At 31.7% G+C, this 21074-nt stretch overlaps 1 protein-coding gene across 1 annotated transcript; it reads right to left on the bottom strand.

Moving 5' to 3' along the window:
- Positions 1 to 262: 262 nt before the first annotated feature.
- LOC108907029 (venom serine protease-like) lies at positions 263 to 16898 on the bottom strand. The gene is made up of 9 exons (XM_018710537.1): positions 16780 to 16898; positions 13149 to 13387; positions 11296 to 11422; positions 10639 to 10760; positions 8826 to 9024; positions 6370 to 6570; positions 5732 to 5899; positions 1628 to 1771; positions 263 to 383 (listed from the first exon to the last, which is right to left on the bottom strand). The coding sequence occupies exons 1-9, from the start codon at positions 16781 to 16783 to the stop codon at positions 361 to 363; spliced, it is 1227 nt and encodes a 408-aa protein (XP_018566053.1). The 5' UTR covers positions 16784 to 16898; the 3' UTR covers positions 263 to 360.
- Between the last annotated feature and the right edge of the window lie 4176 nt (positions 16899 to 21074).

The following is a 21074-nucleotide window of genomic DNA, read 5'->3' as shown; positions in this document are numbered from 1 at the left end:
GAAATATGGAGTATAACAAATCTACACACCTAAATTATCTAAGGAAGCTCTAATAAATATTTATGTTTTTCTCTATTTAATGTAGCTTTCGGTTACTCGCCGGTACTGGAAAATTGCAAAAATAATATTCGTCAATTTATGACAGAAGCATTACAAATAAAACTGAATGAATAATCTCTTAATCTACGGATTTTAACAAAAATCTGTTAACGCGAAAATCATATTTTTAATTCAAATAAAACCAATTAAATAATAACGGAAATTATTCTTTTTAATTACGTATATTTATTTATTCAGCCTTTCAAATCATAATTATATAATAATTAATGCAAGTAAAAAATTCTTTCTTCTGTATTTTCCTTACTTAATACAGTAGGTTGAATCTGAAAAAAAAAACGAAAACATTTATTAGATACGTATGTAGATGCGATAAAACATTTCTGATAGAACTATCTCTTGAATTATTATTTTTATTTTAAGCATTATGCATTATTATATCACAAAACACATAAATAACAACATAATATGAAATTGACCTTATTAATAAATTAGTTTTGGTACATTGATCAAAGACTCAATGATCTACACTTACAAAGTCACTTTTTAGTTGTCGCTGCATTAGAAAAATATATAAATAAAAATAATAATAATTTGGTACTTTTGTATAATAGACTTGGAAAATATTATTTTACTATTGTTATTTTTAACTACGTCTTTCCGCTATTCCTCAGATAAACAGAAGTAACTACGTCAGTGATTTAATAGACTTGTGATGATTATCATAAACCTACATTGTACTTAAATCATATTTGGAAAAAAATCATGTATCTCTTTTTGTGGAACAAGTCGTTTATCCAATTTCTAATTGTAAGTGGTGCCGAAATTACTTAATGGCAATATTTTGCCAGAATTTCCGTCACTGATTAACATATATGTGTACCATTTTTAAACTTCAATATGTTGTATCCTTGAAATTCTATAGCTTTAGACATTTGGCTCTTTAAGACTTTGTTTATCTGAAATAATTCAATGACAGTACCTATCAGTAAATTAAATACAGTGTATTCCATTTAAAGAGGGTCCAAAACTTAAAAGTTGGTAGGATCTTTTGAAAGATATTTCTTCCTCTGTTTTCTAGGGTGAGATAATTGATGGCGATGGTTTCGTAAACTGAAACACTTGCGTACTACCCCTATCAGGGAAAAATCACCCCAATTTCCAAGTTCGAAAGCAATAGAAAAAAATATAAAACATGTTAAAAATACTCGTTAATGTTTCATAGGGGTTTTCGAAAGAGGGAATTACTACGCCCAACGTACAAATACGCATTTTCTTTAAAAACCCAATCGAACAAGTTTGCGCAGTTCTAGCCCTGACAAAGTGGAGAACGGGGTGCTTTTGTACTTTGGAGGTAGTTACGAGAGGATGGGGTGAAAAATAACATCACCATCGTGATCCCTACCCTTGAGAATTCCTATGAAACCTGAAAGCAAAGGTTTAATCTACGAAACCATCACCATCGGCTTTCTCACCCTCGAAACTAGAGTGCACCAAAAAAAAGGAACTTTACAATTTTCTTGATTATTTGGTTTCTGTACATTTATAAACCAGTTAAGTTTCATCTTACCAGACGCTCTTGAAACTATCCATGATAAATAGGAAGTTACTCTTGTATTTACTCCAGGCACTTGACTGCCACAAGCAAGCCCGTACGAAATTATACCTACTAAGTGCAGTCTTCTAGTACTGGTATCCAACCAAAGTAGTGGCCCTAGAATAAATCAGCATTACTGTAATTATTTGACTACGGAAAAATAATAACATAGTTTAACTTTTCATTGTATCTCAATTATGTATAAATTGAAACGGTTTGATATTGTGGTATGAAATAACTTCCTGCAAAACGATAATATTGATTTAACCAACTTTGATTTTAGTCATAGACTATGATTCTAAATTGAAAATAGGGATGCACTTTAAAAAAATTATATTACCGACATTTTTATCTAAAAATTTATAATAAGAGTATATCTTAGCATCCCTAGAAACCTCTCTGTATCAAATGAAAACAAAATATTTTCAAATGTGCTTAAGATATTGGTATCTAAACAACTAGTTTTTTTACTTTAGCGTAATCATTAATTTAAAAACTATTAAAGTTAGATTAGCTTTTCCACCTTCTGTTTATATTAAACTATCAAATTCTCGACTTTTTTTATCTAGGGCTTAAAAAGGATTAGTGTAGGAACTACAAAAGAAAACAAAATTACTATATAATTATCTCTATTTCTGATGTCCTATTAGTTTATGAGGATTAGTTTCCTGTTATGAGATGATTTAAAAAATAAAATTAGGGAAACGTGGCAAAATTACTGGACAAGAGATAAAAGGGAAGAAAAATATTAAATGGGTACATACGTATTTCTAAAAGCTCAATCTTTTTATTTTCTAATAACCATTCTGCCATGCTAAAATGTGAAAACGTTTTAATTTCAAATAACAGAGATATAAGGGTGGCTCCGTGAAAAGTGAAACGGAATAAACAGTAGTGTTTAACCACTACACTGTACTACAATTTTTTCAGAAGTAATAGTGGTTTTAAACTTTTACGGCCCATGTTGATATTTAAAGTATGAAGGGTTTTTGGATTATTAAGCTGGGGCCTACGTAGCTAGTTACCTTCAATTGCAGACTTATAAACTAATGTAAAAAATTAAAAGGTCAAAAGAATTTCCGAAATTTTTCCGTGATTTTTGACAGACTGAATTTAAGTGAAAAATGGTCGTATCGCAAATTAAAAAACGTATATTGAAGCTCTAAAATTCTAGTTTTTAGATCTTTTGGTCGAAATTTTTTATTAGCTACGGTTATCATGTAATTCTACGAAATAGCGCGACAAAAAATTTTACAATTTTTTTTTTTTCGAAAAATTTTTTTCAGCTACTTAAACCATTGCATAGAACCAGATAGCTTGTTTATTCAGCTTCAATTTATTTTTTATTAAATTTCGATATGACCATTTTTCATCGAAATATCGGACTTTTAATGAAAACGGAACACTTTTCTCTTTAATCACCGATATCTCGGCGACAAATGGTCGTACAGATAATTGAAGGGCAGTTTCGAAAACTTGAATAAATTTCCTACATGCTGCCGCAACTTTTCGGAAAAAAATTGTTTTTTCATCTTTTACACGAACTTAAAAAACAGGAAAAAAATGGTAATTTATGGTTTTTTAGAAAATTGACGGCTAAATAAGAAATATTCACAAAATGACTAATGTTAAGCATGACTTTTACAGTTCGATATACACAAATTTTTTTGTCACGCTATTTCTTATAATTGCATGATAACCGTAGCTCCTAAAAAATTTCGACCGAAAGATCTACAAACTAGAATCTTAGAACTTTTTTTAATTCCCGAGACGACCATTTTTCACCTAAATACAGTCTGTCAAAAATCATGAAAAAATTTCGGAAATTCTTTTGACTCTTTAATTTAATGCATTAGTTTATTGTACTTGCTTAGCCTTAGCTAGAAATATTTGACTTGCCCTTATTCTTGGGCAAGCTTCTGTGGGGCGGACCTGCCATCAGAATCCCTAGACTCGCTCATTAAAGTTCTTGTTGCTGGTTCTAAGACCGCTAAGTAAGGAATAGCTCCTCACTCAATGGTGGTCCTCTGAGATGTTCCGTAGTAGCATTTGTAATTTAGACCAGGCAATAAAGAACGATTTACCCCAAAATATCTAGATTTTCGCGGCCCGGTCCGATTTTAATGCGGTTTTTTGCATTTTGTTCAGAAAGACCGTCGGAAAAAAGTCCCGCCTTTTTTATTATCCGGAAGTGGCGGAAATGCATCGCGGGTGCATAAAGTGCATCTAGAAGTGCATCGCATCCGAGAAACTTGCCAAAGTGCACGAAATACCGCAAAAATTGGTACTCGGGGGTTTTGGGGGGCGCAGAATTCGAATATGCATATATCCAGTCCACCCGATCCCCCGGGGGGCGACTTCCGGCCGCCTGGGGGGCGCGGGGGGCACGTGGATTGCAAGGTTCTCCGAATGACTGGAAAAATGGATCTCGGGGGTTTTCGCGGGTGCTGATTCCGAATTCGAGGGTGAAAAATATCCCGTGTGCTCGTGGAGGGGGCGGTGGGAGGGGGGGGGATTATGAATTCTAAAGTTCTCGAAATGACTGGGAAAATGTATCTCGGGGGTTTTTGCGGGTGCTGATTCCGAATCTGAGGGTGAAAAATATCCCATGTGCTCGTGGAGGAAGAGGAAGAGGAGGAAGATAATTTTGATTGGTATTCATAGTTGTTTGATAAATGAGCCCGTGTGACAATTAATACAGAAGCAATGTGCATTGAATATAGTTTAAAACAATAAATATATTTAAAAAAATTATCAGGCTTATCCTTTCTTTTTCCAACAGAACATTTTAGATTGAGCTTCGTCTCATGATTTTCTATTAATTTATATTCATCCTTCTTAGAAGATTAACGCCCTTCCCCAAAATAATCAGAAATAGTAATCGGACGCATTTGGCAGGATCAGATTCGGAATCAGCACCGGCAAAAATTCACGAGATCCATTTTTCCAGTCATTTCGGGAACTTTAGATTTCATACCCCCCCCCACCTCCACGAGCACAGGGGATATTTTTCACCCTCAACTCAAATCATCACATTGGTACCAATATGTGCATGACATGATGATACAAAAGGATACCGAATGAGTTATCAACCCAAACGTTCACAAAAAGAATGTTAGAAACCAAATGGAGATTAACTGACAATGTAATAGGCATTGCAGAGAAAAGGAGTGCATTCCTACACGAAAATTCCAAGAGGTGTTAAGGCCAGTAAAAGACCGGCTTGGCCCTCTGGATTCTGGATTTTGGAATAGTTTGGAGGGTAGCTCAGTATGAGCTACAGCGCTTAGGCCGCATTGGGCCCCTTGTGCATCCTCCCAGCGAGAGTTCAGCTCTCCTGAGCCGTCAATCAGCCTATCAAGGAGAAAAAGGTGATGACGTTGCTCAGGGGGATTTCTCGGATGTAGGCCATAGAAGGTCACGGTTCTCCTAACACGGATTCTCTCGTTGACGAGACACACCAGTGCACAGTAGCCAACAGTGTCCGGTCTGAATACCCGTCACCAGACGAAGGCTTACACTGGACATGGCCAGGTATTTTTTGGCTGTCTTTGCTAGGGTATCCTAAGAACTCTTTAGCAAATTGACAGCTGTTTATTTCATCCCTCCATGTTCTAAACTCTTTGTGGAAGTTTTCTTTAATCATTCAAAAAGTGCTGACACCTCTGGGATGTACCGCATAAAATGTGAATGTGGAGAGGATTATCAATACTAGTTGGACTTTCCACCCCACTCTCACCACTGTACTGCGCAGGTCTAGATGCGCGCTCACCGATACCGACGCTGTAAGATCGGTGTTAAAAACGCAAGCGGCTTGAGTCGCGGCGAAGTTTTTGAAGAGACTGGAGATGCAGAGAAAACGGCGAAACATTTGGAGGCATTGGATGCGACCTGTTTTAAAGGTTCCCACGGAACGCCTCACATGAACGGTTCCATCTTTATCGGTCTTAGAATCAATAACAAGAACCGAAATGAACATCAGTGTGGGCCAAAGATTCCCAGCTAAAACCATCACACTGATTATCCAGAAGTGTAAGTATTAATGAAATTAGTTAGAATAGGTTTTGTTTAACATACCTCCTGAATCACTTTGACACGAATCCTTGCCAGAGCTATAGGTACACATTTGTTTACCAGTAATGGGGTTAGTGTGCTGTGGAGCACACTCGGTGTTGGAGACTATCGTTAAATTCACTTCTAGCAAAACATCTGACGTTGGACCAGAAAATTCCGTTTGACCCCATCCTAGAAGTAGTTAGAAGCTTTCAATTTCAAGTATCAAGTAATAATAGCAGAAAACAATTCGTATAAAGCCTATTCTATATCTATAAATAATGTTCATATATAAATGTCCCATACAAAAAAAAAAACATTCCCATAAACATTATCAGTCATTACATTACATTACATTACATTACTCGTTCGGTTTTAATATTTCAATGAATTTATTTCACAGTAAAACAGCTATAGGAATTTTTGCAGACTACATATTTCTAAATTTTGAGAGAGCTGAAAATAAATGATGATACTAGAATTACAATATTCCATATTTGCCCTTTTTATTTTTCCTTCCTGATGGAAAACAAAAAGTTTGCGGACAAAAGTATCTAGATCTACACTAGGCTAACCATAGAAATAAATGATCAATCGGTCTATTTACTGTCCTTAAAATATCCGATTCTTATTGTTAGTGTTGATATTAATATAATACTTACCTAAGGCAGTCACTGTTTGACCGTAGAAGTCGAAAGAAGTGAATCTAAAAGGTAAGCATACTGGTCCTACGTAAATACTGAATACTATCGGGCGGTCTGTTCTCAATATTGCTATGTCGTTAGCTTGTGTAGTTGTATTATAATCGGGATGCATTTCGTATGCAGTGACCCGATATAGTGCCGCGGTAGTAGTATCTCCACCTGTAAATAATTAATTTCTTTTTCACTTCTTGGTAATGAAATGGATCGTGGTGTAATTCAACAAAACGAATAGAATTTTTTATGAGATCAAAATAGGCAGAATTGATATTTGAACATCTGGGTCAGAAAAAACGTGATTGAATTTTTAAGATTATACAGTTTTATACCTAATAATTTCAGATAAAATTGCTAAAATTGAAGTAGGATTTTTGGGAAAATTTAATTTAAATGTAGATAAACATATAGTCCACCACTTATTAGTCTGAATTGCCAGAAATGTCTCACTATGAAAGTTAGTCAAATAAGAATGAGACATTATTTTATTCATAAAATATATTATTTCTTTTTCATTTGGTTTTATTCGATATTGGTAAGCGTATTTGTTCTCTGTATAAATCATATCATGTAAATCCGCCAGTCGATGTTTCCCTTAATTATCCCCTATTTAAGAAAGAATTTGGATCTCAGACATGCAAGAACCATTTGTCTTCTTTTGGGATAGAACATTCAGCATTACCTTTGCATGTGACCGTCCTTTTCCCTAAGTATATTTAACAGCAATATTTAACATCATTATAAGGAATAATAAATGAGGAATAATACACTTTGGTTTATTACTCGGGAAAACTGTATCAGATCCCATTGCAAGTTCATCTGGTTTTTATTTCTCTCAATACATTTCACTGGCATGCAACACGGCTTGATTGTGCCAGTTAAAGACTGATTTCCATATAGGATATATAGTCCAATTAGTACAAGAAAAAGTTAAGAGGCCATTTTTATGTAGAATTGTCTGCTTTACAACTTCCATGAAAAACTTTGTTTTCTAGCTCTTACCCTTTTTGAGTTATCTTGAAAAAGTCCTTTGTTTTATCTTTTTCCACCCTTGGCCGGGGGTTGAACAAAAAATTACTCTCACTTATTGTTATAATATACCTTAAACTAACTCATATCAAAAATTCAGCCAAGTTGGCAAAATTTCGATTTAAAGGCTTAGTTAATTGGACTAATAGTTCTTCGACTGTGTCCATACCGTGTGCTCTATTGACTGATTCGTATTGAACGACGCTCTAAGGACACTGTCTAACTGTCTATGCACGGTACCCTACGTATAAACCAGCTTTAATTTAGCAAATGCAAACTCTATCAAGGTTTTGATACACATTTTTTAAAATTGGCCTTTGTTGCAAGGTTGATTAATGGAATATGAAGTGATTCTGCAAATACACTTTAAGTTTTCTACTGTAGAGAATGCTACCATACTATAGCTTTTTGGCAGCCTGTCTCAGTTGAATACTCCTGCTCCTATTCTGCTGTTTGTTTTTTGTAAATCACACCAGGTTTCATTTTCTAGTCCTCTATTTTCTCTTAGAATCTCATGGAAAATATTAGAAATAGTCCAAACGCTTCATCTAGTTATATGTCCTGCTTCGAAGACGTGCTAAAACCTTTCTTCTGTATGTATCTTTAGAACATTTTCTGTTTCAGAGCACTGGTAGTACAACTCACAATCAGAGGAAGTTTAAGGCTGAATGGAGGTAAATGCTTATATATCTTTTTTTCACCCACTTAGATTCATCAAAACCTCATAATTTGTAATAGTAATGATAGTTCGCGATAGTTATCAAAGAATTTACCATAAACTTTATTACCAATAGAAAAACTAGTACGTACTTTAACGCCCAAGAACTAGGTAATTTTCAAACTTGTTACTGTTTGACTGGGTTGAAGTAGTCATAGTAGATCAGTAATAATGAAACTGACTTAATGAAACTAATTTACTTCTACAATATGAAAGTTTCAGGCGCATGAAATTATTATTTCTGTTTAAGGATTCTATAAAATCTGCTTCACTCATAAACAATTTTTTTAGTGCCACATGTGTAGTAATCATACAAAAACAATTCGTTCTCACTCTTATTTGACTAACCATAATAACTGGATTACTTATATATTACTCGGATTCTAGTTAATGAAAATATCAGTAATCTTTTTATTTTCCGTCTCAATTTATCTTAGTGTCTTGTCTAATTTTAGCTGTATTTTATCTTCTAATTTCAGGTCCAAATAATAAAAAAAAAATCACTATTCCGGTTGGTTATAAATATTGTTTTATGGTGATGTTGAATTGTGTAGAATAAAATAAAGTAAAAAAAATATATAGTGTAGATTATTAAAACTTATTTTATTTATAACCAATAACCTTGTACGGTTTGTTCAAGTTACAAGTTCTCTCCTTAGTAAAATTATTTTACCTGCAGAAATATTATGGTCTCCAACTAGTACTCCAATGTTGTTAGCATTTCTGTTTAAAACACAGTGAGCAGCTGAAAGAACATATCTGGTCGATATGATGGAAGATCCGCAATATAGCTCTCCTAGTGAAGCATCGACGAGTCCAGCCATTTCGGGATATTCATTTATTCCAGTCTCTTGTCCTCCGACGATGCGGGTCTTAAAAAAATCAGGTGAGGTATTTTTAAGTTCAAGTATAGGGTATTATCTCATGTTAAATTGTTGTAATGAAAAATATAAGTTTGAAATTTTGAATATCATTGGGAACATGTTTTTTTACAATTAATTTAATAACAGACCACGATGTTTTTGTAAATTGATAACTATATTAAGAATACGGAGAAGCAATGACTTCTAAAGTTATTTGTAACAATTCAAGGCGGAAACTGAACACAAACTGCTATTTACCAAAATGACTGTAAATAAAGTGAAGAAGATACTATTTGTACGACAAAATTAACATTTAATAAATAAAGAAAGATCATTATTAAAAGAATTTAAATATATTTTATGCATAATGTGGACTAGAACACCTTTGTAACTTGTAGCATAATTTGATATAGAGGACACGTTTTTTTTCTACAGACGAAATCCAAATGAGCACGAAATTGATAAAGTAAAAAAATAACATTAGATTTTACAAGGGCGCTTTGGTTCTCAGTCGACCATTTATTGTCCAGAGGCGGGGGATGGCCACAATTTTTTACTTTTAATAACATAAACATAAAAGTGTAACATATTTTTCAATCTTTGATTGACGATCTCATCGTGAATGCTCGAAAGTATGAACTATAAAAAAATGATTAAGAAGGTCGTAGTTAAATTTTCTATTTAAATCTGTTTCATTTTTCTCCTTTTGTTCGTAAGAGTAACACATGTCATTGAATTTTATATACAAAGCATATACTATATAATTTAACTGTATTTTCGGCTTTTCTGACAGATCTATTTAATTTTCTATTTCATATTATTCATTGCGGTTTAGTATCGAAGAAATGGATTATTCAGAGCAGAATTTTCTAGACAAAATAAATAATTTCCTCATAATTGAGTATAAAATAAATGTTTTTGTAAATATTCCGTTATTATTATTTAATAACTTATTCACAATAATATCTTACTGATAACGAATTTAGCATCATCAGCATTCTAGAAATGAAAAATCCTAAATATGAAAAGATCTGTGCTCAAAAAAATAGTTTTTGGTCCACCCATCTGGAGCGCTGAATCTTAAACAAACTAAGTATTAGAGTTTCCACTCTACAGTGTATATTTTGTGATCTCCATCAACTCCGAGTTGCTATACACGTAAGCCATTTTTGACACTTGAAAAACTAATGTAAACACTATTCGGAATATACAATTTTTGTACTTCTGAAATGAAAATGATTTACTTAAATTCTATTTTTTTTCATGATTTGTTAAACATATTCTCTTAAGTAATAGTGGAAGCTTTATTAGAAAGTTTAAATAAATAAAATAATAAACAGAGTTCAACACTTAAAGATACTCAAGCCCGGGTATAATTTAATTTCAATGTGTAGAAATTTTTAAGACCTACTGAAACAACTAGTTAATTTAAAGAGAAAGTGATTATAGCAAAATGGCGACTCCTGAAATTTATTTTTTCTAGCGGCTTTTTTCTTTGACGCACTGTATTAAAATTTTTACGGATAATTCCTTCAAATAGGCCACGAAACGAGCTTTAGTTTGGTTATATGGAACGATAGTTTTTGTTTCATTTCTATGGCTGTAATATTATATTTAACTTACTTCGTGTCTCCATCCACAATCACAAACATTTGGTGTTTCTGTAGTAGACGAACTAGAATCCTGTATAGCAGTAAGGGTACATACGAATCTTCCACCAGCTGAATTACTAGCCGCAAATAAACCTGCAACAGTAAATATTGCTTTTACTTCACTATACAACTACTTTAATACGATGTTCCCTACATCGACATTGATTCAAGCAAAAGCAGCACAGTAGAGATTGCAATAAAAAGGTAAAGAATATTTATCCACAGTTCTGAATATTGATAGACATACATACATATATAGACGAGTAGGCAAAATTATTGTCCTCAATTGAAATGTAACGTCCTTCGTTCATATTTTTTTGGAAATGATGATATGGCTTTAATTTGATTAAAAATAATCATCTTTGACTACTTGAATTTTGAAAACAAAAGACGTCGTTTTTGGCCACGGCTCATAGGAAAAGATATTCTTATTTTTTTATGTTCTCTGAGGCTCTGAATTTGTGATATCTTTTTCCAAATCTTCTTTTAACTAGGTACGTTGTGTAAAAAGCTACTTTTTTTTATATAGAACTGTATCAATAAGGAACTAATTATTATGATCCTTTTACTCTAAACGAGATTATCATATTAATACCACAGACAATATTTTGTCTGTGTTAATACGTACCAATAGCAATGGCGTTTCCTTCTGTGACTAAACTAAGTGTTCCAGTTCCACAGTAATTATGAGAGTCTGTGAAAGCATCATTTCCGGATAATGAGATGGACAAGCGGTCAGCATTACAGTTTGAAGACTAAAAATAAAATAAGTAGGTAAATAAAAATGAAAATAAACACATTAATTTTACACCAAGATATAGATTTTTGTTTTATTTACACACAATTTTGTTATCTTAGAACCTACGGTATATGAAAGTAAATGATAATATTATTACACTTGGCTAACTGACTGTTTAAAACGGACGTTTTGGAGTTTATTAGCCCTGTTTGAAAAATTCTGATCTCTAATAACTAGGTAGTCGATTTTACAGAACCCTTTGCCTTTGCCATAACTTCTTAGCAGACCAATTTTCAGCCTTATGGATTTTTGACATAAGTATAAATGTCTTCATTGTTATGACCTTTAATATAGCAATATTCTAGCAGTATTAGAAATATTTAAGAAATTTTGAACCCCGTGTGACAAATTAAAAAAATTATACATATATTTAAATTAATAGAACAATTTTAACTTTTATAATAAATAATAAAATATCTAGTTTTATGAAGATGGAACGAAAGATAAATTCGAGAGCAGTCTCGTGATAGGTAATGCAAGTTTGGTTATGGTTTTGTTTTGCATGACTTTGTGATTATGGAAATCACACTTTCTTCCTTGTTTTTTTTTTTTATTTTTTAGATTTGCAACAATTTTTGATACCCTATCATAATATCTAAATGTCAATGAGTATAAATTTTTGTGTACTTTGAAGAAGGTCATTGAAAAGGGATATCTGCGTATAAGGTTATTATTTCCAATTATGCACATTAGGATTAAGACGGCTTATAATTAGTATTAAATTTTCACTATATTTAAATTTCGGAATATTTGATATTGTTATTTACAAGTGTTAAATACATTGGTGTGTTTATTTTACAAAAAAGTTTTTGATTGTTGTTCTTAAATACTTTTCTCTTCTCTACTCCAGTAAATTTTTGTAAAAATTATTTAATTTTATGGTATTCGTTTTAATAATGTCTGTGGTAAAAAGTACACATTCGATTTGTACGGGTTCAGCTATGACAAGCTTATTGCGGGTTGCTCAGGTATGCGACATTAAACTAAAAAAGTCTATTGAAAAAGGAAACTTATAATAATTACTAACTTCGAATTTCTGTGTAACAGTATTATCTCAATAAAAATCGAGTAAATAAGTATTTTATTTTTTATTCTTGGTTATCTATTCTTTTTTCAAGCACTAAATTGTTTACTGGGTAAAACCAAACAGTCTTCCTGTTACTCATATTCAGGTATAAACATTATCTTGTTTTTTTTTTCGTTTATCAAATTAAAATTCAACGAAATTGTATTAAAAATACTTTTTCGCCAAACTCTTATTGCTACAATGAAGTAAAAATAAGTAATTAGAAAATACATAATTAAACATGTAAACCAGTGATATTCAACCTTTTGTCGCGGACCCCTTCAAATATATGTTTATATTCAAGGACCTCTTACATAAATCTCTTCGCATACCTCATAAGACGTCTTCACGTACCCTTAGGGGATACGCGTACCCCTGGTTGAATACCGCTGATACAAACTGTCACATTAGAACTCGGAATTTAAAAAAGTCGATTAAAGTCGGAAGCAAAGAGAATAAGAACAAAACATATTTTCTCATTTTTTAATTTCACTGTCAGTACGTAATAATTATTGCAATGATTTCTGTTCTATTTCTGGAGTTAAAGGTAAAAGCTACTTGATCATCACAAACATATTTAACTAGCCCCTCCATATTTATTTTCAGTGATACTTACACTGGGAATAGCTATATCCTCGCAAGTGATTACTATTTTTGTACCAATTTCGCTGTTAGCTTTCCATCTGCAAGAAGTAGACGTCGGGTAACTTGTTGGATATTCAGAGTTGTAAATGTAATACGTTTGTCCTAGTATCATGTTTTGGTAGTAATCGCAGTTTGGATCTATGGCCATAGAAACTGGCATGAAAAAATTTAAAATACTAGCCAAGGCCATAGCCAGAAACTGGAAGCGCCCTGAAATAAATAAAACAGATTTATAATTAAAATAAATCAAAAAGTGAATTTAATAATGTATGTGTTTTTGAATTCATTCATAAGATTTTCATTTTATTCATATATTTTTCTGTAATTACTCGTATAATTGTAGTTGTAATTATTTATAAAAAATAAAAGTAAAAATTAAACTTCATTCATGATAATTGTTTATTTTAAACACGTATGGTGCAAATTCTCATAAGAAATGGTCGGTTTGTAGAACCATATCGATTTTTTTTTTGTAAATTTCACTTTGACTGTTCATACGAGGTCTACTCAGAAAATAATCGAACTCTATTTTTTTTAAATTTTATTATTAATTTATACATTATTGATACCGACCACCCTATTGGAATCAAAAGTTGTAAAGAGAGCTGATCGTTTAAAATTGAATACATCAAAATTATATCTATTGATGTACATTTAACTTGGTTTATTTGTCGATAAAAATTATTATTTAGATTTATAAAGAACAAAATTACACATATACTCAATTTAACTAAATAGGTATACCTAAAGTATAGAAAGATTTCTCATTTTCATTTTCAGAATCGGAAGTGGATCCACTTGTTTCTCTGATCTCTTCAATACAGTCGCTGATGGTCAATTCTTCACTTTTTGTTGCAACGTCACTCTTAATAATTGCAAATAGTTTCAAATTTATAAATTGGTCTTTTATGGCAGGAAACAGTTGTGCGAGTGGAATATTGTCTTAATTTTCAAAATTATTCATGTCGATATCGCACATAAATCCGGTTTTAGAAAAGCAGTTTTTTATTGTTATTGGGAATAAGTTTCGCCAGGCCACCGGTATCCATATCAAAGCATTGGTTATGGTAATGTTTTTCCCTGTTTCTTGAAGAGGATAACCACTATCCACATGTTGAAAGCGTCTTAATAAAGTATCTTGAACATTAACATCAGCCGATTCGCCTCATACTGTTTTGAAGGTAATATTGCGTCTATGTCAAATTTTTTACCCACTAATTTGAAATAACTCAGTCCTAGGCTTTGAGCAACTTCAAAGGCTTTTGCTTGCATTATTGGCTCCGATATTGGTAAGTGCTTGTTTCGAGCCTTACAAAACTAACTGAACTACGGCATGTCCATCAGTTTAGGAAATTTTCTTTTTTACAGTGTTGCCACACCTTGTTGATAGAATTTTTGATCTTATTTATTTTGTAGCAGTATTGTCACTTCAGTCAGGAAATTATAAAAATTTTCAAGTAGACAACTACTTGAAAATTTTGCAGCTAATTTCCTGGTACTCAAACCATTTTTGTCACTTGATAATATCAATTTTTTCTTTAACAGAAATACGATTCCTTTTCCCCGCAATGCTCAAAATTTGTTTGATTATATTTATGTTAACACCTAAGAATTCAAAATAGAACTAAAATTGAAACCAGATTCCCATGGCTTAATTTTTTTTAAACCCCACTCTCATTAAATAATGTTCTACCTACTTTTATGAGGGTACGTTATTTCCCTTAATGGGAGGGGTTTTATTATTGTTGTATGCTGGAAAATCCAGTAGTGCTCGCGGTCATTTAAGTACATTTATTCATAACTTTAAATTTCTACATAATATCATTGGTATTAGTATTTGTTTTGTACAGTATTTTGTGTTAACCAGAAAACTGGCAATTCTATCAATTAGATAAGCAACTAATCTAACAGAAATGTACAAGTATATTTTATAAATCTTATCTACACATTAACTTTTCCAAATAAAAACTGTATTAATGGATTTTCGTGATAAGAGTTTCTACTTCAAAGCAATATTTACAAACATTGTACAATGTTCATTTCAGATATAACGTTTTATGAAATCAGAGTGGGAGTTCATAGGATTGCTTTTCCTGGCAATATCGTGGGTATTTCTCGAACGATTATTGTGTTTTCTTTATTGAGTTTATCAAGTGTAGTTAATCACAGGTGAATAAGACATGATGAGAATATAATAACAAATCAAAATTTGGGAGGATGTAGGACAGAAATGTAACAATAATCTGATATAAAATGAAATATGTCTCAGGATTAATTAAAAAACTTTCAAATTGCTATGAAAAAAATTCCGAAAAATTTAAAATTTTCTTTTCATGCTTACGTTATATATAAAATTGCATTTGTAGCAAGAAAATTCTACAATTTTTTGTTTGAGAAACGAATAATTGTAGTTATTTTAAATTATAAATTTTTTGGGTGTTTGGAAAGCTAATTTTTTTTTCGAATGTACTTCTAGGAGTTGTAAGCAGATATCGAATTTTCAAAATGTCCAGTGACGTCGAACTTCTAGGTGTTTTTCCGTTATTAGTCATTGTAAACGTCAGATCTATATCCGAATTTAGTTGATTTTTACTTTTAACTAAATAAATGCTACCGGACATTTTTTATGAGATTTTTTTTATTATTTTAATCATTCGAATTTCAATTTAACTTTTTCCAATTAACATTGAAACACATTGTATATTTGTACACTTGATATATTTATCAAATATTTTATTTTCTATAAAAGACTAAATGTAAATTCAAAAGGTAATATGATGAACTCTTCAAAATATCAGTATATCTGGAATGTACTTTGTATATCATAATTTTGCGAAATTTGTACAAATTTTATATATTTTATAAAGTATAATTCTCAAATGTTTTTAAATTAAAAAATAATCTATCAATATTGAAAACTGTGATAAAAATGCACTAAAAGACTTTTAATCCTAGCTATTCATGAACCGAAGCACAAATACAAAATATCAGGTCAAATTAACTAATAATTAATAAACGCTTATTAAGTTGTAAACACGTATTTCTATATAGTAAAAGTGAAGCCAAAAGCAAATTGACTTCAAAAATTCATCACCTAATCGTTATTTTAATATTTCATAAAATATACAACTTAATTATTAATAATAATTAGTGTATTAGTGTACAGAGTGACCCAAATATAAGCACACTATTTTTTTGCTGATTTGGCGCCAAAATAAAATTTTTAACATTTCTATTACAATTTTAATTAGAATAATTAAAAAAAATGTTATGTAGGTACTTCATAATTAATTGGAGCTATTTTATGTTATATAGTAGATATTTATGAAATTAAAAAAACTGTAACAGCAAAATTAAAATAATACGTTATCAACTAATAAATGTACAACCGTAACACGACAAGAATACGTAAAAAGTGAAAACCATAAAAATAGTAAAATTATTACAGTTAACTAATTTCGTATTTGTAACAAAATTGTTTGCCTCAATTATTTTCTCATATAAACAAAATTCTTAAGAAATTGTAAATATTTTTCTGATCCTATACTGGCTACTTGTAAAAACCGCGGATATCTAACAAGAAAACCTTATACCACACTTACCCATCTTGCTAAGGAATAGTAATTACTTCGGCTGTTGCCTGCACTAGTAACTATTTGTCGTGTAGTGACACCGATAAAAAAATAATTTTTTACAGACCTCGGGGACATACAATGATAAAAGGTAATAAGGTCTACTTCAATTAACCGCCGATTATTTTTAATATGTTTTTATCTTTTAAGTATGGTTACGTTGAAAAAAATTATCTAAAACAAATAAATTAATAATCAATATCGTTTTATTCGCTCATGAGACCATTGAACCAAACAATGGCATGGGGGTGGATTTGATTGCTAAATAGTAAATCACTAAGTTTACATTGCACAAGTTAGTGTGAGTAGGTTTGTTTTTTAGTCTTACAGTTTTATTTATGTAGGTACTGTATATTTTAGTATGTCGACGTTAAACCATGCTTTTCGGGTTCGCATACATCTGAACATTCAGTGTCAATACAAACGTATAGTCTTATATAGAGCTGTGTATTACTCGATTACAAATTACCTACCAGTATTCAATACCCAATTGATTATTTTTATTTGACAGTATCCAGTATTCGAAAGACCCCCTTAAAGTTTAAGTTTTTCCTGATGCTCTAAAGCCGGCCTTTTTCATTGGGACACCCTGTGTACAGGGGTACAGTATAGTATTATATGCACATACGTATATACTATATTATAACATTGACCGATATTTTAACCGAATATTTACGTTAAATTTTGTTTTCAAACGAGAACTTTGGAAAAATCAAATGTAATTTTTAATCTATTATTTTCACAAAAAAAAAACATTTTCTAACTATATACAGGGCGTAATTGGGGTGAGGGGGGACATTTATACGGAGGCTACTTTTGACTTTTAGAAACACGTATCAACAGTTTATTTTTTTCAAATTCTGTAGTGAAAACCAATTTTTTTAAATCTTGTATTTTAGTTATTTTCATACCCCACCACTGGACAAGCGAGTGTAACCTCCAACAGCGGAGTGCGTTAGTCTCGAGGACTAGTCCAGGATCCTCTTTTACGGTGTTTAAAATTTATGGTTCCAAATTTCTCATTCTCTGAGTTTGTTCCCGTCCATTATAAGCTAATTATAATAATTTAATAAATTTTGAACCAATCTTAACAAACATTTTCTTATTCTTATAACACAAAAAACTCTACACCGTTATTAAACAGTGAAATCAATCACTTTATGAAGTTAAACATTTACAATACACAAAGGCACTTTACGAACACCCTCTCGTAAACCGTTTACCATTCCATCACATCATACCACGTGTGAAGACAATTTGCAGTTGCCGCCTCTAAAAGGCGGTATGGTATTTCAGCAGTACAATTATGGCTAACCTTCATTTCCTTCGGAAGCCTTCGGAACCTGATGGGATTCTGTTTAAATTTAAACTGTGGCAGTGACAGTAGTATAGTACAACTAAACTAGTTCAATGTCACAGGTCATTGACACTGAGATTTATAAATTAATTGCAGACACAGCTTAATTAAATTAGTAACACATAATTGGTTGTAAAAACTTGAAAATGACTAAACATTTCTTATAAATCAGATTAACATTTTTATTTATTTTATATTTTTTTTTTTGAACAACCAATCTAATTAAGGTTATAAAAACTTCCGGCAAAGCTGATAGTGCAGAACTATAACGCCCAGCGGCAGCATACACAAAAATTAAAATGTATTTAAAAAAACTAATTATATGTAACGTTATTTGATTAAAGAAAACAATTTCAGATTCGTATTCAGGGGAACATGTACTATTACCCCTAAAAAACTGACCCCCACTTAAAGTTACATCCTGTATATCTGTTTCTCTTTTTTCCTAAGTACAATATATTTCGTGTATGTAAGTTGCTGCTTAAAAAATTATATGGTCTGTTTTATTTGTTTACTGGATTTCCTTTCAGTTTTATGATATTTTGGTAATTTGTTATCTATTATATCGTTATCAAGATATATGAACAGATTTTTTATTCTAGCATCTGAAAAATACTTCAGAGGGAGCTGTAAAAATTAATATGATTACAGTATTAGCAAAGATCTTTAAAGTCTTAATGATAGGTAATAATAAAAATACAGCTAGCAAAACAAAATAAAATATTAAATCTTTGTATTGATTTTATTGTATAAATTGTTTTATTATTTCGAATAAATACAGCGGCTATATCTATGTAACTTTTTGCTTGACAACAGAAACAAGTTTTAAATTAGACGAAATACTGCAAACATCATTTTGCCTTGGCAAAATCGCTGTGCATTGGAGGTCCTTATTTGGGAAATCCCAGACAAAAAATAGTCGAGATTCGATTTTGGAGACACTTTAATTAGACAGGTAGGGTCGGTTTGTACTAAAAATTATTATTTTCGTAAAACTAATTCGCGAAACAATTATGTATGCCTTGCAACTGTTAAAAAATGTATCTGCTAAAAATATATTTTACAGAAATATCGAACAAGTATGTTGCTATTTGAAAGAAAATGTGCAAATTGCAAGAAGGCAAAATAAGTTGTTTCGCTTAAAAAAAATGACCAAATCTTATTTATAATATAGTTTAAAAAAAATAATAAGAAACTTCTGAAAAAAATAAAGAAAGCTTAAAAAGTTACAGTACATTAGAAAAAACGCCGAAAATGAAAAACGTCCAGGCCTATTTCAATTTCCTGTAAAAATTGTTGCTCTATCTAATTTAATATTCTGTCATTCTTTTTTTTTAATTGATGTTTTATGTGTATCTTATTACTAATTATGTACTATGGTTATAAAGTACTTAAACTCATTTAGATAGTATCCTGAGTTAAATATATACCGACTGTTATAATGATATAGACATTTAGATATAGTAAAACAAATTCATATTTTCCTACTTATATGTAAGTATATCATGGCATAGCCTCTTCTTCAAACCATTATAATTCTATTTAATATTTAAAATGGCTTTTTGTTTCTCAGAAAATTTAGAATTCATTTGTAGCGATTATATTGAAATTTGATTTTTCCACGATGATGGACGTTGTTATGCCACATTCCATTTAGATTTCACCATATTTCATAAGGATTTCGGATGATTGGGCCCACGTTGGGCGCCACGTCGGCTTTGGTAAATCCTTTGAAAAGTGAGAAACGATCTAATTCGTTTGGTTAGCATCTTCCATTCTGGTACACTCTCGTGACGGTACGGTTTCCTGGAAGCTATTATCTAAGGCTTGTTACACTAAATGTTTTAGTATGGTTACTAAAGTATCTATATAACTGTTTGTTAGGCTTTGCCTTGTCTAGCACTGGTTTCGAGGTATTCTATGAGTATCAGAAATACATATTTAGAAGCCTCGAGGGGCTTGTATAGAAGCTTAATTGGAATTTTTGTCTTGTTGGAGGGCGCGCGTATGACAGCTTTAGGAGCTGTATATCTTCAAGGATTTTCACTGCAGGATGGACAACGCCTACGTGGATGGGGCGCTACAAATAAGGTCGAGGCAAAATTTTTGCGAACATTTTTAACAATGTCTGAACTATTAAAAATTTGATTTACTGAAAACATATCTATTAATTTGCAGTAAATGCTATTTAAGTTATAAAGAGTTTTATGCAATGCAACATTGAATTTTATGTCGTTCTATACGTACTGGCCAGGATCCGTCACTGGTTCATGAAAAACAAGGCATCAAGGTAGACGTCCGATCACAGTTCTTGATAGTTCCGCACAGGTCCTGCATCGGAGTCCACCTCAGGTTTGGTCAACTGGCCTCTCCTGATTTTACTCAATTTTGGATTATCGCCAATTAAAAATATTGAACGACCTGTGTTCTTGGCAAGGTACTGCTGCTATTTTGCAGTTAGAATTCCGTAATATTCGGAAAATTTATCAGTTATCAAAATTGGAAAGTGAGGTGAATTTTACATTTTCGCAGCGCTGGAAGCTTCTTAGTGATCCTCGGTGAAAATTTTGGAATGTGAGATGAAATATTTGATTTCCGCGCCTTCCGCTGCTCGTTCGAAGGTAGTTTAGGTCTTTTTGAACTTCTTCCCCTTGCCGGAAGTGACCCTACACAAGGTGGTTGGAGACGGCTTTGTTATTCCTATTGGAAAATTGAGTGAAAATTTGAAATCCGCTTGATATAGACACTGAGAAGGCTAATTATGTATTGTGTTTATTATGCATTTACGTCCAAAACAGATTTTAAGGAAAAATGGCGTACCAAATAAAGAACTATAGGTATACACTTTTGAAGACGACAGGTCTTATTGCCCTGTATACTATATTTTCTTAAATTTTCCAAATATTAG

Source organism: Anoplophora glabripennis, unplaced genomic scaffold, assembly GCF_000390285.2.
Source record: "Anoplophora glabripennis isolate ALB-LARVAE unplaced genomic scaffold, Agla_2.0 scaffold166, whole genome shotgun sequence".
Classification (NCBI taxonomy): Eukaryota; Metazoa; Arthropoda; class Insecta; order Coleoptera; family Cerambycidae; genus Anoplophora; species Anoplophora glabripennis.
Note: the sequence above shows the minus strand (reverse complement) of the source record. Positions and strands in the feature narration are given on the sequence as shown.